Below are 20797 nucleotides of genomic sequence, written 5' to 3'. Positions count from 1 at the left end.
TCCGATTCAATTTTAATCCACTAGGTCACAAAACACTTTCCAAAGTGTAGAAAATAATATCCGTAGAATCGAATTTGAGCACAAAGTACACACATGAGTGTGTAAGAGTCACCACCACAGTGACTCTTCTGTCACACGGAGACGTAGAGGTGTGTGAAATCGTCCAGTTGACAGGGCGCAAAATTCAACAGTATCTAAATTCGGTACAACACGGACTTCTCTTTACAGCAAAAGCGCCTCTACTCTTAAATTTTGTACCAGTACCAGTAATTAGATATAAAAAAACTATCTCAGTCATACAATCAGGTTAACCTTGCGCAAACTGTCAGAGGCCCTCCTGTCGCATCTTTTCAAATTTGCACGTAAATGTAAACACTGACTTCCATAAAGGTCAAGGCCGTGAAGTTGCTGCCATTATTCTGGTGGGGAAAGGGTCTACGGTGGAATTTTCAAATGTGAACCAAGCTTTTTAAACTTATTTCATATATGTTTTCCAACTTATCAGTTAATGATTGGTGATAATTGCATTGAAAAACAAAACGTGATTTGTTATTACTGAATCTGGAGTTTGTGAGTCATTGACGGTTGGCCACTAATCATCCCGTTTGAGGTGATGCCACTTGAGATTGGAATGCGACGCCGCTTCACGTATTGACTCGTCACCAACGAAAGAGTTCCAACTGAAATTGTTCATAAAATTGTCATGGTAGAATGGAGATAAACCTACTGTGTAGGAAAATCAGAGGTATATAACGAAATTTATAATAGCTCTAAATTTTTCATTAGGAGATAAACCTACCTAATTTAAAGATTTTAAATTAAACTAAGAGCTATTATAATTTCGTTATATACCTCTGATTTTCCAACACAGTAGGTTTATCTCCTAATTCAGCTTGCTTTGGGAATAACGACTAACCTGTTTGGTGCGACAAGCTTGTATACAGCTGTTTCACATCGACCGACCGCCATTGCGGGTTCAATAATTACACATGAAGCAGGCACAAGGTGCACAGACGCCACATTGCATGGAGACAGTTGATCCCACTGGTGTCAGGGCTCGGATGGATGTGGTTTAGTGCCTGTACCATACACTGTGGAATGTAACTGTTCCCCCCATGATATAACTGTAAGTACTGGCTATCTACTCGTTCTTACTTTAACAATGGTGTCAGGGCTCGGATGGATGTGGTTTAGTGCCTGTACCATACACTTTGGAATGTAACTGTTCCCCCCCATGATATAACTGTAAGTACCGGCTATCTACTCGTTCTTACTTTAACAATGGTCGTACTCATATTCGGGTTGAAAATATGGGGAGATACAGTTTTGGGTGGGTACACACAGAATGTTAGAATACAGTTCTCACTGGATGCCGATTTCAGGAAGCACTTTCGCTGAGTCAGATATGGTAAGAAAATTCACGATTTTGGTAAACCTGATATCTAACCAGAACGAGAGCGGTGTTCTATTTATTACCCACATTTTAAATAAATTGCAGCTGATTTTGTTTTGACGTTTTCAATTCACGAACCGAAACTGGTTTAAGAAGGAGCTCGAGGTAACTGACTTCAAAACGTTTCGTGCATTATTTCACCCATTCCAATTAATGCACTCAAACATGAAATTCTTAAAGTTTCCTAGACAATATGTTTGACAGTAGAATCTCGATAACCCGTCTGAGACTCATTCGAGAGGTACAATACGGCCTAGAAGCAAAAAATAGTTTGTGACGACACTAGTTAAAATATATGTATGCGTTAAACTGAACAAACTCTATCATCCAGGTGGTTGTGACACAACTGGTGTAATATAGATGAACATATATGCAACAGCTGGGCAACATGGTTACTGTAACCCGATAGTAGTGGCGACCACGTGAACATGTAGAAACTGCCTGTCTGAGGAGGAAAGAGATGAGACGATGATATTTCACTTTCATTGAAATGGGCAGTCCCACGGGTGCCTCTGAACGGTCATGAAGGTGCGTTATCACGGCGCGAAGATTTAATTATTGCACTCTAGCATTACCTGGCTTTTCAAATCAATACATATTACTGCAAGGGATTTCAATGGTAGTACACAATAGAGTGGCGGTACGGATTTAGATTTCAACGGCAGTATGAGATGTAATGGCAATGTAATGAGACGTAATGGCAATGTAATGAGACGTAATGGCAATGTAATGAGATGTAATGGCAATGTAATGAGGCGTAATGGCAATGTAATGAGATGTAAGGGCAATGTAATGAGATGTAAGGGAAATGTAATGAGATGTAAGGGAAATGTAATGAGATGTAATGGCAATGTAATGAGATGTAAGGGAAATGTAATGAGATGTAATGGCAATGTAATGAGATGTAAGGGCAATGTAATGAGATGTAAGGGCAATGTAATGAGATGTAATGGCAATGTAATGAGACGTAATGGCAATGTAATGAGACGTAATGGCAATGTAATGAGATGTAATGGCAATGTAATGAGATGTAAGGGCAATGTAATGAGATGTAAGGGAAATGTAATGAGATGTAAGGGCAATGTAATGAGATGTAATGGCAATGTTATTAGACGTTATGGCAATCGTAATAATAATAATAATAAAAATAATAATAATAGTGTTTGAGACGGAGTGTGTGCTAGAAGTGATGACCGAGAATTGTAAGCAACTGGAATGAGTGAGTGAGTGAGTAAGTTTGGTTTTACGCCGCTTATAGCAATATTCCAGCTATATCAAGGCGGAGGACACAAGAAATGGGCTTCACATATTGTACCTATATGGGGAATCGAACCCGGATCTTCGGCGTGTGGAGCGAACGTTTCAGCAACTAGGCCAACCCACCGCTCCGAGTGATTGAGTGAGTGAGGAGTGAGTGAGTGCAGCTAATATGTTAATGGTGGAGACCTCACAGGACGTGGAGCTCCTGCCCAACTGAGATTGTTTCGAGATGAGTCAATGATATTTCACTTGCAATGGCCAGTCCTCTGCACGTTCAAGAAGGTGCGTTCCCATGGTGCGAAGTGTTGTAACACATTGTTGCATGCAACAGAGTAGCAACGTCAGAACACTGTCATCATAACCTACTGTAATCTCATACACCTAGCTGCAGCAGAGGCACAACGTCAGAACACTGTCATCATAACAAACTTTAATCTCATACACCTAGCTGCAGCAGAGGCACAACGTCAGAACACTGTCATCCTAACCAACCTTAATCTCTCATACACCTAGCTGCAGCAGAGGCACAACGTCAGAACACTGTCATCATAACAAACTTTAATCTCATACACCTAGCTGCAGCAGAGAGCACAACGTCAGAACACTGTCATCATAACAAACTTTAATCTCGTACACCTAGCTGCAGCAGAGGCACAACGTCAGAACACTGTCATCATAACAAACTTTAATCTCATACACCTAGCTGCAGCAGAGGCACAACGTCAGAACACTGTCATCATAACAAACCTTAATCTCATACACCTAGCTGCAGCAGAGGCACAACGTCAGAACACTGTCATCATAACAAACCTTAATCTCGTACACCTAGCTGCAGCAGAGGCACAACGTCAGAACACTGTCATCATAACAAACCTTAATCTCGTACACCTAGCTGCAGCAGAGGCACAACGTCAGAACACTGTCATCATAACAAACTTTAATCTCATACACCTAGCTGCAGCAGAGGCACAACGTCAGAACACTGTCATCATAACAAACTTTAATCTCATACACCTAGCTGCAGCAGAGGCACAACGTCAGAACACTGTCATCATAACAAACCTTAATCTCATACACCTAGCTGCAGCAGAGTTGCAACGTCAGAACACTGTCATCATAACCAACTTTAATCTCATACACCTAGCTGCAGCAGAGGCACAACGTCAGAACACTGTCATCATAACAAACCTTAATCTCGTACACCTAGCTGCAGCAGAGGCACAACGTCAGAACACTGTCATCATAACAAACCTTAATCTCATACACCTAGCTGCAGCAGAGTTGCAACGTCAGAACACTGTCATCATAACAAACCTTAATCTCATACACCTAGCTGCAACAGAGTTGCAACGTCAGAACACTGTCATCATAACCAACTTTAATCTCATACACCTAGCTGCAGCAGAGGCACAACGTCAGAACACTGTCATCATAACAAGCCTTAATCTCGTACACCTAGCTGCAGCAGAGGCACAACGTCAGAACACTGTCATCATAACAAACCTTAATCTCATACACCTAGCTGCAGCAGAGTTGCAACGTCAGAACACTGTCATCATAACAAACCTTAATCTCATACACCTAGCTGCAACAGAGTTGCAACGTCAGAACACTGTCATCATAACCAACTTTAATCTCATACACCTAGCTGCAGCAGAGGCACAACGTCAGAACACTGTCATCATAACTAACTGTAATCTCATACACCTAGCTGCAGCAGAGGCACAACGTCAGAACACTGTCATCATAACCAACTTTAATCTCATACACCTAGCTGCATCAGAGTCCTAAGACATTGCTGTCGACCAATCAGATTGCTTAGACATGTGTCCAGCCCAGAGTGACGATCCTTTGTTAGTGTTGAGATCATAAGGGTGAGACCACTACATAAAGCTGATCTTCCCACAGAAGAAACTAATAAGTTTATAAGCTTTAATGTGCCCTAGGAATGCGAGTGTAATGTGAAAATATATTATGTCCATACAAAGAAATTCTACAACGGTCCAGCATCGTCATATTCGAGTTATACGCGCCAGTCCTGTTTCAACTGAGAATTCAGATCCGAACCCACACCGAACCCACACCGAGTTAGGCTTGCTGTAAATTATCTTCTTGAGTGAGTGTGATAGATAGAATAACACTTCTTTCCTTCACCGACGAATAAATGTTGCGCGTTTATGCGAATCTCTCGAGATACGAGCTGTATGCAACTTAATACCAGAAAAAGGTTCATGTTGTTACTGCAAGTCATAGGCCACGAGTTGCACCGTGAGGTGAGGTGAGGTGAAACTGGCTTTAACGTCGTGCATGAGAATATTTCGCTCATATGACGACGTGCATGCGTGTGTGTATGTGTATGTGCGGCTGCTTGTACTAAAGTACTGTCGGAAATGCTAGAAAAATGCTTTTTAGCCTTAATATCTTTATAAAGGTGATAAATGAACTTTGTTGTCAATATATCAACTCGTCTATTGTCTACCTAATTGTTATTTCAATCGATTTAACATTCCCATGCATTTAAAGGGCAGTTTACAGGAGAGAATTTGGTAGCAAAACAGATTTTTTTAGAGTTCAACAACAGAAATCTGAAATAGTCTTTACACTTATGCTAATAATACAGGTGGTGTAAAAATATTAATTTAACGTTTTTCCTAAACAAATAAATGTTGAATGTTTGTGTTACTTTACTTAATTATCGTTTCTTTATTGAAGAAATATTAATATAAATGTTAAGTCTTGATAAATAAGTTTCCCGTCATGCATGCACATCTTTATCACAGCGTCCACTATGGCCAATGATTTGCAGTCGATTGTTGCAAAGGTTTATAGTTTTTTTCTGCTAAAAAAAGACAGAGGTAAACCTTTCATTGGTTTAGAAAGGGTTTATTACAGAACTTGTAGAGCTGTTGGCATGTCTTACCAACACGTTTACAATAAAGTAAACAAATCAGACAAGACAGGGACCGTCTCAAATGCAAAACTGGGACGTGAAACCATCCTTGACAACTTTGACAAGGGAGCACTAAGACGGGCGGTCTACAAACTTTAGGAGAAGGAGAATATATGTCTTCTAAAGAAGCTACACCAGTGACTTCGTTAAATCTTTGGCCAATGTTCACAACTAGATTAAACTGACCGAGTTACATCCATATTTTTTCAATGAAATATACTGTTGACATGCAAAACATTTATTAAAACGTTGCACATGTCTACAATCAGTCGATAAGATCACACAAGTGATAGGATTCTTTCCAATGTACAGTAATTCGTATGTTTATTTCAAAACAAACACACATACACAAATGATCCCTTACATAACCGATACGTATACTATACGTACACATATTCAACATTTTGCAGAAAACATCTATTGAGATGACCCCTCGCACGAGCGTGTGCTCAGGTGTCAATTTCACCTGTCGATACCGTGGATGCTGATGACGTAACACAGGCAATTAATGTTTGTATCAAATAACGTCCCACTACCCCTTAATTTTCTAAGTTTTTGGTATTTTCATCAGTAAAAACACATTTTAGAGCATGTCTCAAAACTTATTCCCTCGGTCTACATTAGGTAGATGTTTCTTGAAGTGATATTTCTTATTTAAGTAACTGTAATACCTCTGAATTTTAAATATAAGTCAAAAAGCATTTTTCTAGCATTTCCGACAGTACTTTAGTCCAGACTGAAGCTGGTTTTATAGATTTCGCTCCCTGAGATACCATGCCGCAGTGAAGCATGAATACCCAACTCAGATACAGTATACTGACTCCGAGCCGACAATTCCTTGTTACACGGTAACCCATTAATGCTGAGCGCCAGGCAGGGACCAACAAGTACCATATTTTACCGTCTTTTTGGTATGACGCGGTCGGGGATCAAACCCTCGACCTTCCGCTCTCCGGGCGGAGGCTCTAGCCACTACGCCACGGAGGCGGTTTTTCACCGTGAGAAAGCACTTGAAAAGCAGCATGGCTGACTACGATATTGGTTGTATTAGAGAATAGTTACCGAAGCTTGGGGGAAGACGTGACTGGATAAGAAGACTGCTTCTCCATCTCACAATCGGGGTGGTGAGGTAGCCTAGAGGTTAAAACGTTCGCTCGTCACGCTGAAGACCAGGGTTCGATTCCCCACACGGATACTACGTTCAAAGCCCATTTCTGGTGTAGGGGCGGTGGGGTAGGCCAGTGGATAAAGCGCCCGCTCGTCACAGCGATGACCCTGGTTCGACTCCCCACATGGGTAAAATGTGTGAAGCCCATTCCTGGTGCCCCCCCTCGGTGATATTGCGTAAAACCAAACTGGTGATATAACATTTCTGGTGTATCTGAACTGCCACTGAAATTTGTACTGTCACCCTCTTGTATACTGCCAATGTAACTGTACTGCCACTATTAGTTGATTCTACAATACACTTATTAATCTATATTATCTGTTTTCTGTGTGTTGGTTTCACATTGAAGTATTTTGAGCATAAATAGTAGGGCTAAGTTGTAGTTGGAAATTGAACATTATAATGTTTCCAGGTGATGTAGTAAATCTGCCCTGTACTATCTATCCGCCCTGAATCAGCTTACGTTGTTTTAAAGGCAGTGTTAAATTACCCGTGAATGGAATGTACTTTAAACTAACTTTGTGAATGTCTTTATGGAATGTATACAAATTATTAATTGCGGCTGCAACAGGGAGAGCTCAGTATGTTTACCCTTTTCTCGAAACACTGATTTTTAAACAATTCTGATTACCGTGTTTTCATTTATGCACAAGGAAATATGGTTCCAAAAGGGAGGTAACCGAGGCCAAATGTTTCTTTGGAGTTGACGATCTACATTATCTTGAATATTTCCATATGTTCTTCAGTTAATGTATATTTAACGTGTATGTATTTAATAACATATTTATAAATATCAGTTCTGTCAAATATTAATGGAAATGGGATTAGTTGGTAGCATTATCGTCTTATGACTCTTTAACGGAAACGTTACTTGACCAGCTTAACGCTGTCCTGGGGCTGGTATTGCTTAAAATGGTTCCATATTGGACATGACGAGTCATTTCAGCATAACCCAAATCATTCCCTATTTGAACTTTGCTACGTGTTCAATAGTATTTTAAGCTGACCACGAGACTGCCTTCTACACACAATGAACTCTCTTGTTTTATCTTAAGCGAAGTACGTCGTGTGGGACTACATGTTGGCAGACGTCCTTGTATGTTAGTAAACTACAATATTGTAACATGCAATAGTTTCCTTGTCCTTCTACATATACTAGTTAGTTAAATTTTCAAGCCAGTGACAGTGAGGTTCTAGGTGCAGTTATACTGAGTGTGTTCATGTATTTTGAATAACCGTGGATATATGCATGTAGTTATTCTGAGCGAGCACTCATTCTCGCTTATGTATTGATTAGCTCGTGTCAGCCTAACCTTTGCTGTGTGTTCATGTTTAGTGAATACTGAGAGCTATGTGTTTCATCTTTTTGATCTCCATATAATATGCCGCATATCTGCTAACGGATATCTGTAGAATATTCAGTTAGTGTCCCATCGATTGACTGCATGTTTTGTTTGACTCGTTTATTTTGGTGCCATTGTCAGACAACGAACATGTATTCCGTAATGGTGGTACATGTGAACGTTGAAGCGGGAGAACTGATCTAAATGTTAAAGTATGAAACCAAAAGTATATTTAGAATAATATACATTAACTGTTGTATTAAAACATTATTTACGTTTACAAGTCTAGGCATATCAGAGCAAGATATTACAATCACACAGAGGGTGGTACAACTCAACGAGATATAATAGCTGTAGTATTAGCAATAATTATGTTAAAGAGGGACTGTGTGCTGAATTCTGAGCATGCACTCACCCTGCCCCACATAGTGATTATCTCGTGTCAGCGTAACTTTTGTGGAGGGTAATAATGTTTAGTGTTAGTTGAATGGTAACAACTCAAAGCGGAGCGGAGAGGAATGAACTGGAAGTGAGAGGGGACGAGCGGCGTGGAGAGGAGTCGAGTGGAATTGAGCGGAGCGCTGCGGTGTGATGCATTTGGGTGCGGAGTGGAGTGGAACGGGCGTTGCGTTGCGTTGTGGTGCGTTGCGGAGAGGAGAGGAGCGGAGCGATGAGGAACGGCTTGGCGTGGCGTGACGAGCAAACGCCTTAACCACTAGGCTACCCCACAGCCCCCTGCATTATGTATTGAAACTATGAACCCAAGGACTTTCTCGTTGTCAAAATATTCATTTTCAACAGACTGGAGTTTCAGTTTCTGAAACAATTTCCTTTACGATATATATATTTTATTTATCGATAAAACTTCGCATAAATAAGAGCATTGTATTCAGGCAATGTGGTACAACAATATTTCAACTGCTATACATTGTACCAGTGCTGTAGATTCAGTATCAGGGGGCGGGCAGTTCCTGCTATATTTAGACTTGAAGATTTAGACAGAATGATCTGGAACGTGCTACAAGGAACTTAATGAGTATCTAGCACCTTTGTCTTGGGTATATCTGTGTGTTAGTGTGCGTGCGTGCGCGCGCGCGTGTGTGTGCCCGCTGTGTGTTTGTGTGTGTGTCTGTGTGTGTCTCTCTCTGTGTGTATGTGTGTGTGTGTCTGCGCGTGTGGGTCTGTGTGTGTGTGTGTGTGTGTGTGTGTGTGTGTCTGTCTGTCTGTCTGTGTGCGTGTCTGTCTGTCTGTCTGTGTTTTACCCGTTGCCTCTCATATCACATTACATCCCAAGGTACCAGAAGACCGGCATTGTGAGTGAGTATCATGAGACCCTGACTAAGCCTAGTAGTAAGCCGGATTACTGTTGGCGATAGGTTATACGACGGACGTCCCAAAAGTAGTCGGCCTAACTATACTGTCGATGTCCAATGTTAGGAAAGCTTCCATTTTATTTTGAAGGATTCATTAGCAAAGCCGTATCCAAAATTTCACGTATGGTTATAATGTGGTTAACGAGATATTAGTCATCACAACTCAATGGGGTATAATATTTCTTTAAAAAATTGCAGAAAGTGAAAAACGATCTGTCATTTCGTACCTGTTGGGTAATGGTATGCCCTCAGATAATATCATATAAAATATGTACAGTATAGTATTGGATGACTTCCCGTCATAGTCAACATTCAAAGATTTGGATTACTTGATTTATATTTAGGCTGTTTTTAAAGGACACCCCCATTATATGAAGGCAGATTACCATATTAGGAACCATGTCGATATAACACACCGTCCTGAGCATCCTAACTGTTTATTTTTATTTGCAGACACTACAAGATGGAGGCATCTCGAGCAATGCTGATACTCTTACAAGCCCTACTTATATTCAGTGAGTACTAAAATAGGGGAATAGGGGAAGTATGTATGTATGTACAGTGTATGTATGGATGTATGTATGTATGTATGTATGTATGTATGTGTGTGTGTGTGTGTGTGTGCGTGCGTGCGTGCGTGCGTGCGTGCGTGCGTGCGTGCGCCGTTTTGTCAGCAACTTCGTGACCTAATGTAAATACCTAGCGCCCAAGTATAACAAGCTGTTTCTTCCTTTTCATAACGATTATAGCAGCCAACAATCGATTCAGGTACAATTTCCTATTCCATCTCTTGCATCAATATTTATAACCCACATCTTTGTCACGATCCAATATTTTCTTTCTGATAACAAACACTGTTTCAATGGTTTGCTTGCGAACGTGCGAATCCTTTCTATGAAACAGGCATTTAGTTGAATTTAGTTACACAATGCGAATCCTTTCTATGAAACAGGCATTTAGTTGAATTTAGTTACACCATGCGAATCCTTTCTATGAAGCAGGAATTTAGTTGTATTTAGTTACACCATGCGAATCCTTTCTATGAAGCAGGCATTTAATTGAATTTAGTTAGACCATGCGAGTCCTTTCTATGGAGCAGGCATTTAATTGAATTTAGTTAGACCATGCGAATCCTTTCTATGAAGCAGGAATTTAATTGAATTTAGTTAGACCATGCGAATCCTTTCTATGAAGCAGGAATTTAGTTGAATTTAGTTAGACCATGCGAATCCTTTCTATGAAGCAGGCATTTAGTTGAATTTAGTTAGACCGTGCGAGTTGTGCGCGAACCCGCTTTTTTCATCATCATATGGATGGAGTGAGAATGTAGCCTCATCATAAATATTACCGTATTGTAATGTGGTTCGACCCCGTTCGTTTCATTTCGATTTTTCAGTATTATCTCTGCACTGTCAAAACATCTGTGACTGGGGTAAGTACGGAGAAAACTGCAACAAAGACTGTCCATCCACCTGCCTTTCCAACCCTGTACGAAAGCTGAAACACTGCCAGAAGGAGACAGGGAGGTGTTCTGAAGGCTGTGTTCCTGGCTGGTTTGACGATCTTTGTGACAAGGCCTGTGGCAAGAACTGCTTGAGAAACATCTGTAATCGTCAAAATGCCATCTGCACGCATGGATGTACTGGAAACTACACAGGGGAGCTTTGCAACATTAGGAAAGGTTTGACTGAAACGATTTGAATTCGTAATGGTTGATGCAGAGCTAAATGAACTCTGTATTGGATATGCATTGTGTGTAAATACATAGACCGTGTTCTTATGCCAGTCCACCACGTGCAAAATGAGTGAGTGAGTAAGTGAGTTAATATTTAACGTCACATCGGCAATATTTCAGCCATATCGTGACGAGAACATATTTAACATTGAAATGGAAAATGTGTATACTATCAAAACCTGTCATCGAATGACAGTTAAACAACAAGAATATCACAAATACAATTAAAACTAGTGTAAAAAGTTCAAACTAATAGCACAATTAGGACAATACAAGATAAAAACAGGCCATAGATCGCCAACAACTGAAGGTAGATCACCATACTAGGATCCATGGGGACTTACTGTACCTTTGCTACCTGCATGGACCCTAGTTGGATTTACACCATCCCTTCAGCCGTTGGCGATTGTAGGAAAAGTTTAGCCGAATTGTAAAGGAACAAATATACTACGTTTAAAAATCGGGTAAGCAAAAATTTAACTTTGAAAGTTTTGGGACTTACGTACCCTCTCAGGAGGACAATAATTTTACGATACTTTAACCCCCTTCGAGGATACAGTCACTAACAATCACAGTTACTAATTTATACTTACCATCATAAAATATGGACATGCTTGACTGTGATTCTTTCATCACAAGGGATTCAAAATGGAGGATCCTCACCTTTTAATAGGTATTCTTGAGTATATCTTGTGTGGCCAATACGACATCGTCGTATGATGACCTCTTCAAATCTGGACTGACAACCCAAGTAGGTGTAACCAGTGCAGGGTTTTATTTCATGTAATTTATTGATAACGTGCAAAATGAAGCCACCGCTGATGAAAGTCATTGTTCATGTAGTTCAGTATGCAGGGTAGGTAATCGCGTAAAGGTAAAACAACAAACTTTAACATGTAAAACGGTTAAGGTGTTGAAGCCAATACTGTATAACGTATCTGTGTTGTGTTTTTGTATCTTGATACACATCCAGTGGATACATTTAAGGTACTGTTATGTGAATCATATAATTCTTGTTCATCAAAAGCAGTAACAGTTGTTCCCGAGACACCGACGAAAGCATCTTCTGACTCGAACTCAGCACAACCGACGAATGCACCTTCTGACTCGAACTCAGCACAACCGACGAATCTTGCTGCGATCCTTGTCCCAGTGTTCATCGTCATCATCATCGTCATTATCATCATTGCTGTGGTGATGTTCAGACTGTAAGTACATATTCTACAAGAAGTTGTGAGTATAAAATAAATAAAGTGGCAGTTTCTGCCATATGTATTACCTGTCAGGGGCCATGCTATATTTCACATATTGGGAAACATGGTAAATGTTATCATACAAGCTCTGTGTAGATGTCCATGCATAATATATAAAACACTTGCCTCAGTATTGCCACATGTACTTTTACAGAAGGAAGCGCAAATCGATAAGAACACCTAGAGGTCAGCCGGATAAACGTGGACGGTAAGGAAATACTCTTTATTAAACATTTAAACATGTGAAAGTGCATCTTAGGAAACGTACTCTGTGAAATCTTCAGAATAACTAAAACACAAAAGCGTAACTCAAGAGTTGTGATGCCCAAATAATTAGTGTAAAAAACTACTTATTACATTCTGTAAGTCAAATGCACATTTTTCGTTGCAGTTCTGATGAAGCCAGTAAGTATACTTTATTCAAAACCATTTCGTTTGCACAAAGATTCGACCTAACGTTGCCATGTAAACACACAAATAGCTGGAATGTGACAAATTTTATAGCATATTGTAATCATATAGCATAACGACTGCACCTACTGTTTCGTATATAGCACAACAAATATCCGCAGTATTATCTTTCAAGTCACCGCTCCAGGCTGATTCGATGACTTTTGACTGATTTCTGCTTAGTGTGTGTGTGTAGTTTCCAAATCCTTTGCTCAGTTCTTAACACGTCTATACTCAATTCAAATTCAGTTCAACTTCAAAGTCACATGTCATGCATTTCTTCAACAAAAAATGTCAATACCTTCAATACAGTTGACTTGACTTTTGTTCTTCATCAGTCCTTGAATGATTGACATTAATATATATGATGATGCAGGTCCTCAAATCCTTAAACATATAGAGCCAACACTCCAAATCCAAGTCCACACCTAACACCATTACATGGAGTCCCCCTGGCCATGTGCTCACATCTCTAGTCCTGCGTCAACTCATGGCCCCTGGCTGGAGCTAACTGTCCCAAAATGTAGACCAATTTAGTTTCGCACCAAAATATGTTTTGACATAAAATAATTCCAACGCATAATTTTTGCCATAACAGTGTGGGTTTATTTTCTCATTTCCAAACTTGAATTCAAGATCCTGTAGTTTCAGGATTAACAAGTCACTGTTTCTCGGTGTTTCTTGAACATCGTTATGCCCATAATTATTTCATAAACGTAATTTCAATTTTTCTCGAGATAGATTTAAAGGATTATTGTGTCATTTTTGCACAAGCTCCACATGTTTCTTCAGCTTCGTCATGATATCCGAAACAAATGAACCATCAACGTGTTTTATCAATGTGCATGTCAGGTGGGACATAGAAATAATCATTTATCAAAACCTATAACTACATATTTGTTAAATATGTTTAATTTGACTGCCAAATACCATTTCAGTTTCTTTGATGGAGAAGCAGTCTGCACCAGCTCAGAACAGTAAGTTACATGTTAATTGACCTTCCAGTATATCGATGATCTTCTGTGAGAAGAGAACATCAAAATGACATCTTGTTACACGTTTTTGGCTTTGATTGACACGGTAACTGTCGAAGTAAATGTTTTATTCTTAAATTCTGTGTTATACTTTAACACACTTTGACATATTCTGTAACTCCATAGTGTATATTATTTTTGCAGCTTCGTCACAGGATGAGGAAACACAAGGCACTCTTATACTACAGACAGGTATAAATTGAATTCTCTTTTACACTTTGCTTTTGTGAGTCAGAAGTATTTGTTGGTATACAACTTGCAAATATTCACATATTCTGTATTCCAGAGTTTGATATTTACAATGGTTTATCATTGGTAAATCTTTGGTAAACTCATTGGTTTATCATTGGTAAATCTTAGGAAATGTGTGTGATGGTGATTCTCGCAATTTCCAAATGAAGGTATAATTTGCTGAGTTGCCACGACTTTACTTCAGGTGTTTGTTTTTACTTGAACAGATTTGCCAAACGAGCTGAGGAAGGGTATCAGTGACATCTTCGTTGAAACCGACAGTTTAAACAAGGTGAAAGAAAAACTGGAAAAGTTTGGCCACGTGACAATAAGCGGTGGTCCAGGAGAAGGTAAAACATCCATGGCCCTGATGTTAGGAGCTGCATACAGGAGACATGGGTATGAAGTGGTACTGGTTGAGGACGTTGGTACTTTCCAGTTGTCTGAGTGTCTGTGTAAGAGCAAAGACGTATGTGTCATATTCGATGACGTATTTCAAAACGTTGGGCCATCTATGGACGTACATCGCCTAAGACAAGTTCTCTATGAGCTCCATATACATCGTGAACCCTGGACAAGCAAATTGGAAAGACGATACCACAACCTGCAGCAGACGCCAGGAACCGAACATAGAAGCAACGACCATACAAACCTGTATTTCATATTCACCACAGATACCAAAAGGTTTCAATGTGCAATGTCAAAATTTAAAGACCCTATTTTTTTCCAAGACTGGTCTATTGTTGACGTGACCAAACTGAAAGATGAAGAGAAAAAAGCCATATGGATGAAACACAAAAGCTATTTCAAATGTCGAACAAATGTCGACGTGAAAAAGATTATTGCGTACAAAGAAATAATTGGTTTTCCATTGACATGCAAACTTTTCTCTAGTCACGTGCCCTTTCAAAAACTCAAAGAATCGTTTTTTGAGATGCCTGTTTACCATATTAAACGTGAACTTGATGTGAACGTTAGTCAGTTAGATGACACGTCATTGAAACTCCTTTTACCATCACTGTGTGGCAGTGAACAGAAACTCAAACACAGAAAATCAGAACTCCACACTAAATGTGACAACAAAGTACAAAACACGCACCTAAGGGATGTTTTAGTTCTTGTCTCTTGTTCCCATCCTCTAATACAAGACATGTGTATGTCTGCCATATTGGATACTAAACCAGAGCTGTTCCTCCATAACTGTAGTTTAGCGTTCATCTGTGACCATGTACGTGATCAGCAGCATGACACCGCTCCAGCAGAACAAACTGTCATTTATTTCCCCGGTGCTCACAGTGACGTCATCACCGCCAGACTGGCTGAAGCTGTTGCTGATGGCACGTTCAGTAACTACATCATGCATCCCATGTGGAAAAGGAAGGAAGTTGCAGACAAAGTGCAACAAATGCTTGGAGATGAAGGCGCTTCGTCATGTGATGCTAAGTACAGTATTCTCCATTATTGCTGTTTCCTGGGGAACAATGACACCATAAAACGACTCCTCCCCAACTGTGACATCAACAGGCGTGCTGTGAATGGTTGGACGCCAGCTATGTTCGCAGTTGCTGGTGGACAGATGGACACTTTGGATCTCCTTGTTAAGCATAAAGCTGATGTCACATTACTTGATTCTATGAACAATGACCTATTCCATTTGGCTTGTCAATACAGAGACACTTCGGTTGTGAAAATAGTTAAAAGTTTGCTGAAAAAGAGTAAGGCTTGGCATATTAACTGCCGAGGAATGAATGACTGGACACCAATTATGTGTGCAGTTTTCTCTGGTAAGAATGATATTTTGGACTATCTTGTCCACAAAAAGAAAACTGACTTAACATTAAGAGATAGCAACAACAATACTGTTCTTCATCTGGCATGTATGTATGGAAATGAATCCATTGTTAATTCGTTGTTACCATCAACAGACAAAGATTGTCATGGGAGACATGGCATGACGCCTGTGATGTGTGCTCTATTGTCAGGGAGGATGGATGTGTTTAACCTTCTCGTGTCACAAAATGCAGACACGGCATTGGCCGACTATGATAACAACAGTCTCCTTCATTTAGCCTGCCTCATTGATGACATACCCGACATCCTACTAACAAAGATTGACGCTGATACTCAAGGAAATCAGGGTTGGACGCCTCTAATGAAGGCAGCTGTCAATGGATCAAAACATGCATTTGACCAGCTGGACAAAGCAAAGGCTAATCTTTACCCGAAAGACGACAACAGCAACAATATCCTTCACCTGGCATGCCATGGTGGACATGTCTCCATTGTGAAACATCTACTGACAACGGATGACATCAACAGTCGTGGGAATAAAGGATGGACGCCAGTTATGTATGCAGCTGCCAATGGCTCGAAGGACGTGTTTGACCTGCTTGTGTCTAAGGGTGCTGACTTACCCTTGAAGGATGACTACAGCAACTCTGTATTTCACTTAGCATGTGCAGGTGGGAACCTATCCATTGTGGAGTATCTGCTGCCAAAATCTGACATCAATATCCGGGACAATTATGGAAGAACTGCAATTATGAAAGCAGCTTCTGCAGGCCAAAGTGTTGTCTTTGACGTTCTTTTGTCGAAAAAAGCTGATCTTACAATGTCTGACGAGTACAATGACACTGTCCTACATTGTGCATGTGCGGGAGGAAATCGATCTGTTGTAGAATATTTACTGGAAAGAATTGACAACAATATTAAAGGAAAGAATAGCTGGACACCAGAGATGGCTGCAGCTCGCTTTGGAAAGTTAGAGCCTTTCAACCTGCTTGCTTCAAAAGACGCCGATCTCACTCTGATTGACGATCACGGAAACAATCTGCTTCACCTTGCATGTCAGGGGGAAACAGGTTGATCGTGGAAGATCTGCTTCCAAAATTTGACATAAACAATCGTGGACATAAGGGTAGAACACCTTTGATGTATGCAGCTGTGAATGGACTGAGAGAAGTGTTTGACCTGCTTGCGTCAAAGGGGGCTGATATTTCACTGAAGGATGAAAACAACAATTCTGTTTTTCATTTGGCTTGTCTTGGTGGAAATATGTCCATTGTAGAAGGACTCCTACCACATTTTGATGTGAACGGTTTGGAAGATAATGGTAGGACAGCAATAATGAAGGCTGCTTGTGCTGGAAATAAGAGTATCTTCGACTTTCTACTTTCAAAGAACGCCGACTTGTACATAACTGATGACTACAAAGACAATGTTCTGCATTTTGCATGTAAGGGAGGTGGGACGACAATTGTTCAAAATATTCTTCACAGATTTGACATCAATGCTCTGGGAAGGAATGGGGTCACTCCAGTCATGCTGGCTGCTGAGTTTGGAAACAGAAATATTTTCAAGTTACTTGTTTCAAAGCAAGCGGATCTTACTCTCACCGACGAATACAGGAACAACATACTTCACCTTGCATGTCAGGGTGGAAACAGGTTCATCGTAGATTATTTGCTTTCATTGCCACTTGATATTGACATCAACAACCGTGGAAGACATGGCTGGACCCCCGTAATGGTCGCAGCTCGGTTTGGAATGTTAGACCCTTTCAACCTGCTTCTTGCGAAAGAAGTGGATTTCACTGTGACTGACGGCCATTGTAACAACATGCTTCACCTTGCATGCCAGGGTGGAAATATTACAATCGTCGAGCATCTTCTTCAAGAGTTTGACATCAACAGTCGTGGACAAGATGGCAGGACACCTTTGATGTATGCAGCTGTTGGTGGACGAAAGAACGTGTATGGTCTGCTTGTGTCAAAGGGGGCTGAACTGAAGGATGATCATAGGAGCTTCAGAACAAGTGTCATTGACCTGTTTACGTCAGGGAAAGCCGACCCAATACTGACCGGTGGCCACAGGGATAACGTGCTGCATTCTGCATGTCAAGGAGGGAACACAGCCATTGCAAGACATCTTCTGAAAAATATTGATGTCAATTTCAAAGGACAGAACGGCCTTACACCAATAATGCATGCAGCCAGGGCTGGAAAGAAGAATGTGTTCAACCTACTTCTTTCAGAAAAGGCCAACAGGAAACTACTTGATCACTACACAAACAATGTACTCCATTTCGCTTGCCAAGGTGGCAACAGATCCATCATAGAACAACTCCTAAACGAGTTTGACATCAACGGCCCTGGAGAGGATGGATGGACGCCAATAATGATGGCAGCTCTCAGTGGAAAGATGGATGCTTATGATCTGATTGCAGCAAATAGGGGTATTCCATCTTTGACTACTCCACAGAATGACAATGTTCTTCATGCAGCTTGTCAAGGTGGAAACAAAGCCCTTGTTCAGAAGGTCATTGGCAGCTTTGGTATCAACACAAGGGGTAAGAATGGTTTCACTCCTCTGATGAGAGCTGTTGTTGGAGGTCATATGAGTGTGATGAAGTTCCTGATGTCCCGGAATGCTGACCATACTCTGGTGGACAAGGATGGACTCACTCTTCTACATCTTGCGTGCAAATTCGGTCACCTTGACATTGTGAAGCATATCTCAGACAAGTTCAATATAAACACTAAAGACAAGGCTGGTTTAACATACATCATGACATCAATATTGTATGGTAAAGTGGAAATATTTGACTACTTGAAAAGAAAAGGCGCGGATTTGTCTCTAGTTGACAACACAGGGGATGACGCCTTTAGCCTTGCACTTAAAGTAGGCTGCAGACAAATCATAGAAACACTTCCACCGAAGGGAAAGTCAGAGAGGAACGTCGAACCATGGAATGAACTGATGAAGTCACTTGTGAAGAAGGAGTCATGTTATCTGCAGATGTACAGATCAAACAGTCCTGAACTGAAACAAAAAGACCAGTCTGGAGACACATTACTCCATCTGGCTTGTCGAGGAGGCAACAGACACTGTGTGGGGTTCCTGCTCCCGTCCTATGACATCAATGTCAGAGGACGGTACAACTGGACACCGGTGATGATGGCGGCTGCGTGTGGACATACTGATGTCTTCAAGCTGCTGGTGGATCACAAGGCCGATCTCTCTCTGGTCTCAGACACAGGAGAAGATCTCCTCAGTCTTTCCCGGAGAAGCATCAACAGTGACATTGTTGACGCAATCAGAAACATGCACACCGTTGATGCATAGGGCAGGCAATTCTGACAATTTATTTGTGTGAACAGAAAGAAAACAACAGATGTGTATTTTTCTGCCCATTATATTCTATATGAGTACGCACTTATGCGGACATGTGTGTTATGGCATCAACATGTTTTAGTACATTAACTTTAGTGATGGAATGACACAAATTGATGAAATGTGGGTTAATGTAATTTTGTCAGGACACATTGATTCATTGTGAATGTCCACAGTCGTCATTTTAGGTTTGATATATAACCAAACGCAATCAGATGAAAACAAGTGTCCACCTCAGACAAGATATACTGGTGACAACATAAACTTGAAATTAAATATACTTAACCACGTTAATATTTTAATAAGAATTGGTTTTATCTACATAATCTGATGCCTGTGGTAAGAGGCAACTAATGGGAGCTGATCTCTGATGTTAATCATCTGCTCATCTGATCCAGACGCAATTAAATAGATCGTCCAGCTGGAATGTCCCAAACAAACAATCACAATATGATATATAATGCATGATCTAAACATTTCATAATTGTATTCAAGGGATTTTTTTCTAAAATAGAAACATGGCAACACATTCAAAACACATCTGTTTACCACCGTGTTAGCGTCGACACTGAAACATCGCATCTGTTGCAATAAGGAAGCTGTCTATCCATAACAAGTGTTCCTCTTCATCATACCAGATTCTAAATGACACTTACAGAAGGTATTTTCATTGTACTATCACTTACGTTGTGGTGATGTTGTAGAACTACTACTGTAGCTGAAATCGGTTATATATAAACCTATCCAGCTTGAATGGTGCTGACTCACACTGTTAGATGAATGTGAACAATGCAGATATATGATCTTAATTGAATGTGTACAATGCACATATATGTTGCCAGGTGAATGTGTACAATGCACATGTATGTTGCCAGGTGAATGTGTACAAGGCACATGTATGTTGTCAGGTGAATGTGTACAATGCACATGTATGGTGCCAGGTGAATGTGTAGAATGTAGACCTATGATGTTATGTGAATGTGTACAATGTAGACCTATGATGTTATGTGAATATGTACAATGTAGACCTATGATGTTATGTGAATATGTACAATGTAGACCTATGATGTTATGTGAATATGTACAATGTAGACCTATGATGTTATGTGAATATGTACAATGTAGACCTATGATGTTATGTGAATATGTACAATGTAGACCTATGATGTTATGTGAATATGTACAATGTAGACCTATGATGTTATGTGGATATGTACAATGTAGACCTATGGTGCTCAGTGAATGTTTACAATGAACACCTATGGTGCTCAGTGAATGTGTACAATGGAGACCTATGGTGCTCAGTGAATGTGTACAATTCAGAATGATGTTGTTATGTGAATATGGACTTTCAGACAAATTAAGTGAATGTATC

The 20797-nt window shown here is 40.3% G+C and overlaps 2 protein-coding genes across 4 annotated transcripts; both read left to right on the top strand.

Moving 5' to 3' along the window:
* Positions 1–1012: 1012 nt before the first annotated feature.
* LOC124264503 (serine/threonine-protein phosphatase 6 regulatory ankyrin repeat subunit B-like) lies at positions 1013–17116 on the top strand. Of its 3 annotated transcripts, none has more exons than XM_046699239.1 (9): positions 1013–1126; positions 10001–10062; positions 10944–11228; positions 12310–12490; positions 12690–12743; positions 12927–12940; positions 13924–13962; positions 14164–14211; positions 14478–17116. In XM_046699239.1, the coding sequence occupies exons 2-9, from the start codon at positions 10011–10013 to the stop codon at positions 17114–17116; spliced, it is 3312 nt and encodes a 1103-aa protein (XP_046555195.1). In that variant the 5' UTR covers positions 1013–1126; positions 10001–10010. The 3 variants fall into 3 exon arrangements, with proteins under 3 accessions (XP_046555195.1, XP_046555194.1, XP_046555196.1); XM_046699238.1 differs by lacking the exon at positions 1013–1126 and adding an exon at positions 1142–1245; XM_046699240.1 differs by lacking the exons at positions 1013–1126; positions 10001–10062; positions 10944–11228; positions 12310–12490; positions 12927–12940 and having other exon boundaries at positions 12705–12743.
* A 65-nt stretch (positions 17117–17181) lies between these two features.
* Positions 17182–20548, top strand: LOC124264504 (ankyrin-3-like). Its single transcript, XM_046699241.1, has 2 exons — positions 17182–20264; positions 20364–20548. Exon 1 carries the CDS (start codon positions 17182–17184, stop codon positions 19372–19374), a length of 2193 nt encoding a protein of 730 aa, XP_046555197.1. The 3' UTR covers positions 19375–20264; positions 20364–20548.
* Positions 20549–20797: the final 249 nt, after the last annotated feature.

This window comes from Haliotis rubra, unplaced genomic scaffold (genome assembly GCF_003918875.1).
Source record: "Haliotis rubra isolate DU_JTF1 unplaced genomic scaffold, ASM391887v1 Scf929, whole genome shotgun sequence".
Classification (NCBI taxonomy): Eukaryota; Metazoa; Mollusca; class Gastropoda; order Lepetellida; family Haliotidae; genus Haliotis; species Haliotis rubra.
The sequence above is the reverse complement of the archived record's forward strand: the minus strand, read 5'-3'. Positions and strand labels throughout refer to the sequence as shown.

Coding starts and splice junctions, on each gene's coding strand:
- LOC124264503 (XM_046699239.1), top strand. CDS start 10,011: ATGGAGGCATCTCGAGCAATGCTGATACTCTTACAAGCCCTACTTATA. Junction 12,491..12,689: donor GCTGTGGTGATGTTCAGACT/GTAAGTACATAT, acceptor GTACTTTTACAG/AAGGAAGCGCAAATCGATAA. Junction 14,212..14,477: donor CACTCTTATACTACAGACAG/GTATAAATTGAA, acceptor TTACTTGAACAG/ATTTGCCAAACGAGCTGAGG.
- LOC124264504 (XM_046699241.1), top strand. CDS start 17,182: ATGTATGCAGCTGTGAATGGACTGAGAGAAGTGTTTGACCTGCTTGCG.